Below are 10,758 nucleotides of genomic sequence, written 5' to 3'. Positions count from 1 at the left end.
TCTCCAGGCTCAACTGACCCAAATTTCTCAGCCTGTCTCGATAAAGGATGTGCTCCAGTATTTTTGTCAGTATTTTGGATGTGCTATCAGTATTTTCGTGGCCCCCCTCTTTTGGGAGGGTGGGGAAGGGGAATGACGAGTGACCAAGGTATTAACGAAAATAGCCAGGGGATAAATCAGTGCTAGTCAGGCAGGGTGAGTGGCTTCAGGTCATGGGCTTCACCTTGTCACTAGGTCATGATTTATGGCATTTTCAACGATTGTCATTATTGGATTGGAAAAGTAAACCACCACAGATTTAGCATCACCAAGCTAAGACATGGATAACAGATGTGCAGCTTTGCTGTTGACACCTGTGCTCCCTTCTAAGGCCACATTGTTCATTTTTCACTATTTGACAGCAGTTCACACTGTATAGCTGAGCTCAATCTCATTCTCAACCTGCCACCTACAGGGTTTGGGGGCTTTTCTCAGAGATTAATCTCAATTGGAGAAGAAAAAAAATCATTGGCAGTGGCTATTAGCTCCTAACCCTAGAGTAGAAAGAGTCAAGGAAATATTCAACCTGGGTCCTGCCCTTTGGGAAATGCCACCCTATAAAGCATTCATAGTTCCATAATCTTGTTAGGAAGCAATCAATGCTTTCATTATGTCCACCCTCAGAAGGAAAACTAATGATTAACTTATTATCACTTTATTTTGAGATAGTATTGCAAGAGTGCACATCACCTTACAAACACAAAGATGACACAGGCCTGCCCCGAGGAGTTTACAGTTCCACTTTGGCAAACACTGCAAAAAATTCCGTGGACAGGAAAACGTGGGAGAGGTAATGCTGGCAGGTTAAAGAGTGGGTTTTCTGAAAGAGGGGATAGTCTCCAGAATAAAATGTGGGTGACAGAGGGTCAGGCACAAGGAAGTGACAAATAGCAGTAGGATTCTACGTGGAGCACAGGACACCTGGTAAAAACAGATTGCGCAGAGACAGGCTGGCAGCACATGGAGGAAAACAAGGACCTGTGAGTTTTATAATTAACATGTAACACTGCAGCTACATAACACATCATTGTTTCAGCTATTCCAGAGAAGATAACATTGTGAATCATAAATCAGAAGTGGCCTTTTTTTTAATTAAAAAAAAAAACCCAAACCAATCCGTTCCCACCAGAAATCCTACTGTAATACTATTTTCCATTATGAGCAGCTTGCCCTTCTAAATTGGGGTGTAGGGAATACCAAAAAGCTCTGCAGCTGCAGAAAAAAAAAAAAATCAAAGGGGGAAAAAAGAGTAGCAAATATGTATAGTTCATTCCTTTTACCCTACAGTATCTGTAGGGTAAAAGTTTTAAAATTTGTAGCATATTTTCCAAATTCATCGCCCCGTCAAGAGGGAAATCTCCTACTTGAAAACATTTTAGTGATTTACGGACTTAGTTAAAATCTCATTATCCTGCAAATTTCCTTTTCAGACAGAACACGAAGAGGCCAGGCTTTGCTGTGGGAGTTGAACATTTCAGTTGCTGTAGCAGCATTGCAGTTAAGTTGGTGTCTCAGCAAGATTTGCCCCTTTTTTTTTTCCCCAGACATCCGTGTCCAGTTTCATCTCGAGGATCCAGATATAGCTTTACTCAGTGACTTGTTTCACAGTGTAAGTGTCCTATTAAGCAGAACAGCACAGATTTTCTCTGCCACTTCATACATCGTGTCACTGCATTAGTGCTATAAAGGCTGTGTCAACAGGGCTTAGGTTCTGACAGATTAAGCAAAAAGCTGTCACCCTCCCTTCCCCACTCTGTGAATTCTTTTTTTTTTTTTTTTAATTTTTTTTAATACAAAGGCAGATTAAATGCATGAGAAGCTATAGAGCCTGGGAGCAATGTCTCCAGAAGGTGCAATCACTTTGCACAGCAACACCTTCACTCTGAGGTACTCACAGATCAGGTTTCTGCTTCCTTACATTCAGTTGGGGTTGCTTCCATGGAAGTCTTTCCCATGGCCACCCTCCTTGCACTTCCCATATGGATCAGGAGGTACAAAGGACATAAAAAACCCCCAAGTCCTACAAATTCATCATTTAGGAATTATGAAATCAGTTAAATACATTGACCTATATTTGAGTTATACAGATAAATGCATTATTGGTGCTAACTGCTGTGACTCTAGTCTTTGGTAGCCCATTTATTTTTCCCACAAGGTGGCTCATGTACACACGGAGTGCACCAGGAATTGTCTTAGCCCTGAAACACTCAGCTGGGAAGCAGCAGTGCTGCTTTCCACTCCAAATGCATATAACCCACAATTCTATTTCCCTAAGCATCAAAGGACAAGGCAAACTGCTTCTGATCAACCACATGTGACACAACCACCCCAGCTGTGTTTCTGCACTGCACAAGACAATGTTTAGAAGAATCTGAAGGCAGAATATTGCCCTCCACTGACCCCACTGCCACAGCAGGTGCAGCTCTGAAGCAGTTATGCCACAAGCAGTAGAGTGTTTGCACATCTTGCATGCAGATGGAGGTTTCTGATTGATGAATTTGAGACTGCTCTTGAAATTAGTTTGGTTCACAACTGTCAAAATAAATTTCACCCCATTAGATCAGACCAGTGTTTCACTTCAGCCCAGCATGTTTCCTCCAGCTTTGACCAATTCTTACAAGACAGAACGTGCAGACAAGTATCTTTCCTTGGCATAACTTTCTTATTTACAGCAACTTAAAATCTCCCTGAGTTAGTGGATGCATGAGACCATTGTTTAACCAGCCTCTTTCTTCAAGAAAATTGATACTTCTGTTCCCCACTACATTCTGCAGCAAAGAATTCTACAGTTTGACTTTGTATGGCCCCAGAACATGATCCCATTTGCCTGTTCAACCCTGAACAGCTAAAACTCCCTCTGTACCCACCAGGCCATGAGCTCTACTCCTCACAGCTGACCAGCAGCTTCTCACCACCGTGGTACATCAGCAGAGACAAGAAGCATACACATTCACCAGTGGATTTGAAGATGTCCCTAATAAAGGGGCAGGATCTGGGAATGGCAGTAGGGAGGTAGATGGCAGAAATAAAAACATGTTCTTTGAAGTATGTGCAGCTAAATTAAAAGACAGCAGCATCTCCACTAAGACTTCATTAAAATATGCCACTCTATTCCACTATTTTGCTGAGACATTTGTAATGGGCATTTAAGTGACATAAGAGCGGAAGAAATCACATTCAATTCTGAAACCGAGGTGGAAGTAATGCTGGGCTAGCACACAAAACACCCTCCAATTCTGCTTTAGGACACTGAGACTAAAGATGGAATCTTTATCACACACCTGATACTTAATCTGTCATTGTCATGTCACAAGTATCTCTGAGCAGGAACAGGACTCCTCTCAAAATATTTCTAAGTATTGTAATAAAAAAATGCAGAAATCTGCAGAAAGCCCTCTGGCAGTCTAGCAGTCCACTGCTGGTGTGCCTCTGACCATGTACTTGAGACAAGACAGGTGACCAGGAAAACTAAGCAAAACTCTGCCTTCTTAATTATTGCTCAAAGAAAAGATGGAAAGGTCACTAAATCACCAAAAGACAAAAAGTTCCATAAGAGTACAGTGTTGACATCAGGCAGTAAAGCTGCCTTGAAACAAACACCTTTAATAAAGGCAACACATTAAAAAAAACAAAAAAGAAAAACAAAAAAAAAACCCAACACAAATGTGTAAAATCCTCAAGTGGTGAGTCCTTCTGCGAGGGGTGACAGAAGATTGAAAGGTACCATGGAGTGAGCAGCAGCAGCAGCGACTGGAGATGGCGCTGCCGGCCCACGGAGCCCCGGCACTGCCCGCAGCCAGGGACCTGCTCTGGGCTCTTCAGGAAAGCTGCAGCCCTGCCCGAGCTGAGCTTGTCTCCAAACCCCCGGTGAAGGAGTTACTGCCCAGCTCCCAGGTAATTTCTCACAGGAAGGTCACAGCACGGTGTTGTTTCTTGTACTTTTCCAACCATAGCCAAGTTGAATGTCTCAGCCCCTGCCAGGCTTTGCAGTAAAACACCACCAGTAGGTCTCCAAAATGATTTTATTTCTGCCCCAACCTTCCCGCAGCCACCAGCTCAGCCCAGTGCAGTCGGTGCCGTGCACCCACCAGGGATGCTCTCCTCACCCCTGCAGTCCTGCTCCCAGCAGCTCCACTTGGTGCAGTGCTTAACACAGGGCTACAGAGCCTGAGCTACCGACCTCAACAAGAAGGTTAAGGGCAGAAAAGTCTGCTTTAGATAAGGAAAACCTCTATAAAAATAAGCAGGTTAAAAATTCCCTTTGTATTCCCTCCCTGGTGTGAACAGGCCTGTGGCAGCTTTACCCACAGGTATTGCTCTGACAGTCAGCTTCACCATACAATCAATCACCAGGTGCTCTGTCCAGACAGAGCATCAACATTGTAGAAGGCTCCTAGAACAGCCAAACTGGCAGCATTTTGGTCAGTCACAGTAACCTGGTGTTCAGCAGCTTGGTGACCATTATCATAGCAAGGTAAATAAGCTATGGCTAAAGGAAAAATGACATCACCACATCACCCCGCCATATGTCCACAGGATCCAGTTACCAGACACAAAGGAGTGTTCTGCGCTCTTGGTTCTTTTCACCAGCAGGTCAGCTCACAGCATGTGAACACCAAGGTATCTGAAGCCCCAGAACTCAGCTTCAAGAAGCTTCTCCACTTTACTGAATAGACATTGCTTCTCCCCTCCCAGGGTCATGTTGGGTGGGGAAGAAGAGGGAAAAGGCAACAAGTCTCAAAGCACTTCATCGGTAAACAAGATCCAGTTCTTAGCTCAGAGGCTCCAGGACTGCAGACAGTTTAAAACACATACAGGTGAGTTTGTGAACCGGGAAGAAGAGGAATTCCAGGCTTCTCAAAGCTTGGTCTAGGACCAGCAGTCCACTATAGGCTCTTCATTTCAGTGTGGAAGGCAGATCCATTGCTCACAGTCTGTGTCATTTGCAGTAATAAAAGGTTTGGGAGCTGTCAGTGCTAGCAGCCAACATTTAGCAATACACTGAAGCTGTGCTCATACACATAGGAATAAAAACCCCTTCCCTGCCTCAGAAACAGGGATATGTCTGGAGAGACAGTAAAACCACTGGATCCAGCTACACGTCAAGCAGAAAGACCATTACGAAGCCTTGGGGAGGGAGGAGAGTGCAGCTTGCATCCGAGACAGTGTCAGCCAACGTTGGGGGAAGAGGGGAAGAAAACAGACTGCAGTGTGTTACATTTGCAAACTCAAATTATGGCCTGTCCTCCCTCTTCCCCCATCCCTCTATTCCTTCTCTCCCCAGTTTCCTACGCACTCTCTGCTGCTGGAGAGTGTGATCAGAGGATAATTTAAGACACAACATCTGTGTGGCCTTTTTATAAAGGAAAAGTGTCCCGTGTTTTGGAGTAAGGAGTGGGAAGTCTCCTCCTGCCATATATCTGAGGCAATCTCAGTCATGATGTCCAGCCCGCACTGTGATGAGCAAAGACTGGCAGAGCCAGGGGAGGAAAGTCCTGGCTTACACCACAGGTACAACCCACAGATGTGGTAGGAACTTGTACAGGGGAGGTTGTACGTGAAGCACCAGTTTAAACAAAGGCTTCCTCAGTGGGAGTGCCATTGATTTTGAAGAAAAGTTTGGCATCTTCCATCTTCTGCTTTTTTTCTCTCTCTAGCCTGCGCCTGTAGCAGACTAGGTAGATTGGGAGGCAGAAACCCAGAAGGCTCAGGCCAAGCAAGCCAACATTCACCTGCAGGAGGAAAGCAAACCAAAATTAGGCTGGTTAGGAGACAACAACCCAGTCACGCATGCAGCAGTGTCAGAGCCCAGCCCACATCACCCAGCTGTGGGCAAACCAGGACACGCCCTGCTCTGGCTGCTGGCAACATCCTCCACTGTTTTTATATTTACACTCCCGTGCCCAGAGCACCTTGTGTGTACAAAGATAAATCCTGCACGAGTTTGTCACTCTGGATTATGGCTGTGGGAGTCTTGTTCCACAGAACAGGCATGGCTGATTGAGCTGCAGGTGTTTCACACCAAGTTTGCTGATTGAAGAGCAACAGGCGTGGGCACATGTAGCCTAGAGACCAGAATCCTCCCCAAGACCACCCATGTCATGATTTTATTAAGCTGTCCAGACTTGCAGCAAAACATGACATTAGCCCTGCCCTCAACAGCCATTTTGGCTTTTTGGATGTTAGCATTAGCAATCCAAAATTTTCAGGTAATTTGAGCTCATAGCTTTCAAGTGTCATTGCGTTTTACCTGAATTTTGAAGTCTGCTCACACTCACTCATTTTAATGTGACATATTCTGACTCACCACATAACCTGTTAGTGGAAAGCATTCCCTTCCTCCCTTTCCATACACCAGAAGGATTACTGGCTTTCCTGCCCAGGGAGTCATTACTCACACAGGAAAAGGTCTCCTGGACAGCACCAAGGTAACAGCAGATTGAGGGACATGTAAAATTACAGCTGTTTAAAACCTTGGTCCATGCACAGGAGTTCTTTTTTCCCCCCCAAGAAATCAGCCAAAAATCATCTTAACCCCCAAGCTTTCAGATCAAAACTGAGAACTTGCCCAGAGGGGGTCTCCTTTCAAAGGTCCCGTCAGTGCCATGAAGAGAGGCTGCTGCAGGAGGGCAAAGAGGGCACTGATCAATGACTGCAGCCCTGTCAAGCTGCCAAACTGAGTCGAGGGGTATCTGTCAACAAAGAAAGCAACAGCATTATTATGTGTCACCTTGACTGTTCACGTCACCCAGGTCAGATGACATTCCCAGTCCAGTAACAACAGAGACCAACGAGAGAACGCAGCTCCAAGACAGGCATAACGTGCAGAACTCCCTCCTGTGCTGTGTAATTGCCCCTTTTTATAGGGTATTTACATATACTCTGTGGTGTGTACAGTGCCCTCGAGAGCAGAATGGAACCAGTGCCAAGGCTGCAGCCTTCTTCTTCAGATTATTCACATCCTGAACTCCCAAACTTTAGTAATATCAGACCCAGCACTTGTTTTGTAGCTCTACTGTGGGCAGATGGAAGTGCTAATACAGCTCCTGTTCCTATTGCACAGGGAGCAGAGTGTTGATATTTACAAGTTAAAAGCAGGGCCTCTTGATCCAGATGACAACACTTGTGGCTGAGCAATCATTTTCATCTGGTCATAACAATTTGCTCCCTTTGGAAGTGAGTGAAACCTGCACAACAGGTTAGTGTTTTCCTTTTTAGAGGACAAGTCTGATCCTATGTCAAACTAAACAACACTGTTGACTGGCAAGTACTGGTATCAGATAATATTAATGGAAAAATAAATTTCAGGAATCATCTAACATCTTTCTCTTTCCATGACTGAGCAGTAATTAAAAAGGTCAGGTTAAACTAAACTTGGAAAGAAAGAAGCAAATCAAAACCTTCAAATATTCAAAGAAGTCATATTCTAAGCAAAAATACCTCAGTTCCAGGAAGTTCCAGAGTTGCAATGGTCAAATAGGATTAGTTTACAAGTAAGGTGATACCTACTGCAACATACATTTGTTTACTTTGCCCAAGACAAAAGTATTTTGTTTCTGGCTGCCAGGGAACCAAAAGTTTATACATTTCTGAGGCAGTCTTAGATGTGTTTTCTAGTCTGGATTCCCCAGACACGAGGATCTAAACCTTTAATATAAAGAGTCTGTGGAGCTGTGGAGTCTCCATCCATGGAGATATCCAAACAAAATCAGTTGCACTCCTGGACAACCTGCACTAGCTGACCTTGGTCTTGAGAGGTCCCTTCCCACCTCAACAAATCTCAGATTCCCTGAAAGAGAACAGCTCCTCTTTGTTCCTCTGTCCAACCCCTCAGCACTGAGGGACAGACCTGTTTTCAGGGCCAAAACCATTGCTTAATGAGGAAGAGAGTATTTAGATTCAGCTATTGATAACTTGCTAAGTTGGAAACAGGATGGTTGATCTGTCCTGGGAAAGGGAGGAGGCATCACTAATGGTATCTTGAGCAACGTTTTACCAGTGTGAACTTCAGAGGAGAGCAGCAGCGATGTTTTCAGTCATGTTAATGTTTTACCTGGGCACATGCACATATCTGCTCATTACAAGACAAAAAAAGCCTTGAGTTTTTACTATATAACCTGAGTGTCAATAGTTTAGTCTCACGTGAGGCCCACACACAGCTCTGCCTGTCTCTGTTGCTAAACAAGGAAAGCACCGGGATTTCAGTCCAGCTATTGTCACATCTAGAGGTGACTGAGGAAACAAGTTGCATCATTTTTCCCCTCTGACCATGAAGACCTCATTCCTGATCTCCCTCTCCCCTGGACAGCCTATCATCCCAAACCAGTTTATCTGGCCAGCCACATCTTATAGAGAACCAGAGACTTACACAGCTGCATAGAGGCCTCCCACAGCTGAGTGGATGAATCCTCTCACAATTGTGTGCAAAATGAAGGACAGAATCTGAAAAAAAGAAGCAGAAAAGTGTCACATCCTAGGCACCCACTCAGGTGTGCCAGACCCCAACACCAGCCATTCCTAAAAGCTGTTCTATTTAGGTAGGATTGGGAAACCCAGACCCAAAACCTGAAATATCAGCACAAGGGAAGAAATTTGTCTCCATGCACTGCTTTTCCTCACTTTGCACACACACACAAGACCTCTCTCATTTGTAGAGGGCACTGCTGCAAGGACATGTCCCCAGCAACCCGTGGCCAGGATCACAATGCTTTTCCATGGCCACCAATTTAGTTAATTTTCCACAAGTAATTGCAGACAACACGCAAGTAGGAGCAAACTGCAGCTGTTTGCCTACATCATCAAGGTGTGTTTAAGTATAGCATAAAATCACTAAACTCCTCTGCCAAAAATAGGTGGTGCCACAGAATAAATATTTTAACAGGTTTATAATCCCACAGGTTCCATTGGGCACAGCATTTGACGCAGGAATAATGTGCTGTACACATCACCACGTTATGCTTCTTGCAGCGAGTTTTTCCAACCTTCAGCAGCTCAAATCAAGCCCAGTTTAAATGTACAGGCACTGCTGAGAGGATCTTGGTGGGCAAGAATTCGTTGTCACACAGGCCAGCTGCAGAAACTTTTAAGTGCAAATAAATTCTGAACCAACTGGAACTTTAATTGTAGCTGCCTGTTCAGGTTTTCCCAAGAGATCTAAACTGCACAGTGTTATTTATTTCAGGTCTAAAAGTGGGGCTTCCAAAGCAGGATGGAAGTTTCCCAGCAATGCCTGTCCCAACCCTCCTGCCACCACCAGCAGGTTCTCCTGGCACTGTCCTGTCATCCTGCCAGCCCCCCACCCATTTCACCTTCTCACCTGCAAGGGTAGATTAGGAATAAGACAGGTGATTCCAAATCCAACCAGCAGGAAGTTGGTGAATACAAAGGCATTGGTGGCGTTGGTGATTTTCTGGATCTGACGGTCACGCTTTTTCTTTTTCTTGTCACCTCTGGAAGGACAGCAAAACCTGTGTTACAAACACACTTCCAGCAGCTGCTGGAACTCACAGCAAGAGTCTCCACACATCACATCAACTCTATCTACACCAGCTTGGCTACAGATCTGCCTATGGAGGATCTCCACCAGTAGAAGCTGAGGAACATCTGGGTAATTATTTCAGTGATGTTACTCTTACTCTTAGGCTAGGAGGGAAGTCTGAGCCTCTCCTGCTACAACTTAAATTTGCTCTTCTTGACTGATCTTAGTGGACATGGAAGATAGTCTGCTCATTTCCTCTGCAATTATCAAGTCTTCCTTCGGGCTTTCTTTTCTATACTGAAGAGCCAATATTCTTTTCAGTCTTTCATCCCACAACACATAAGGCAGAGCAGAGGGGGCCTGCCAGGTGGCTGCATGTCCCGTGTGGCACACACTACGCACTGCTCAGCGTTGCTCTCCTCATTCTCCTCTGAGCCATCGTCACACTCTTTCATTCTCCAGTCCATGATACACCCGATCACAGGCGCTGTCAGCAGGCACAGCAGCTGCAGGACCCCGAAAATGGAAGTGTAGAGAGCCACTGCAGGGGAAAAAAAAGAAAAATCAAAATTAGTTTTCAGTCCAAGTGATAGAAAGAAAATATGACAAAAACCTTCCCATTGATCACCTCTCTTATTAAAAGCCCAGCCATTCATCAGCCTTCCTGACATCAGAATGGATGTGCTGGGCACTCTTCCTTCAGCCATTCTGATCCTGCACTGGAATTCTCCAGGCAGCAGCAGGTAGGGCTCCAAAAATGGGGACACAGCACCCATTTAGTGCCAGTGAGGTTTATTCTAGGCAGGACTGGCAGGAAAAGATTTTATAAGCTTTGTGTGCTGCACAGCCAGACTGCTTTAGTCATCTCCTCTCCTGCCCTGCTGGGAGCTGCAGCTACAGCTGGTCCAGCTGGGATGCTCCAGCCAGGACAACCGGGCTGGGAAGGTGAGGGCTAACCCAGTTTGTGCTCAATGGACAAGTTTGGAAGAAAGGGGACAGGAGATGAACATCAAAAAAATCACAGCATTTGCCAGCAATTGTTAGAAAGCCCAAAGTGATGAAAATTTTGTGCTAACGACGAGAGAAGTGTCTCAGTGGCTTGCTAAGGGAAAGCTGATGCCATCAGACTCAGAAGAAATTGTCCCCTCCTGTTACTGAGCAGTTCCCCCACCCTGCAAGGCTTTTTTCCACTTCCCCTTGGCAGCCCACGTGATGATTGAGGCACCACATAGAAGGGTTGG

The 10,758-nt window shown here is 45.2% G+C and overlaps 1 protein-coding gene across 2 annotated transcripts in view; it reads right to left on the bottom strand.

Annotated features, from left to right (window-relative positions):
* Positions 1–678: 678 nt before the first annotated feature.
* Positions 679–10,758, bottom strand: part of SLC43A2 (solute carrier family 43 member 2) — a 31,647-nt gene continuing 21,567 nt past the window's right edge. For both annotated transcript variants that reach the window (XM_058854318.1, XM_058854319.1), the window contains 5 exons: positions 9,920–10,058; positions 9,356–9,488; positions 8,408–8,481; positions 6,608–6,731; positions 679–5,771 (listed from right to left, as the gene is read on the bottom strand). In XM_058854318.1, coding sequence (XP_058710301.1) covers positions 5,610–5,771; positions 6,608–6,731; positions 8,408–8,481; positions 9,356–9,488; positions 9,920–10,058 — 632 coding nt within the window. In that variant the 3' untranslated portion in view covers positions 679–5,609. The remainder of the gene's footprint in view (positions 5,772–6,607; positions 6,732–8,407; positions 8,482–9,355; positions 9,489–9,919; positions 10,059–10,758) is intronic.

The sequence above is a fragment of the Poecile atricapillus genome, chromosome 21, assembly GCF_030490865.1.
Source record: "Poecile atricapillus isolate bPoeAtr1 chromosome 21, bPoeAtr1.hap1, whole genome shotgun sequence".
NCBI lineage: Eukaryota > Metazoa > Chordata > Aves > Passeriformes > Paridae > Poecile > Poecile atricapillus.
This window is presented reverse-complemented; position numbering and strand designations above follow the sequence as displayed.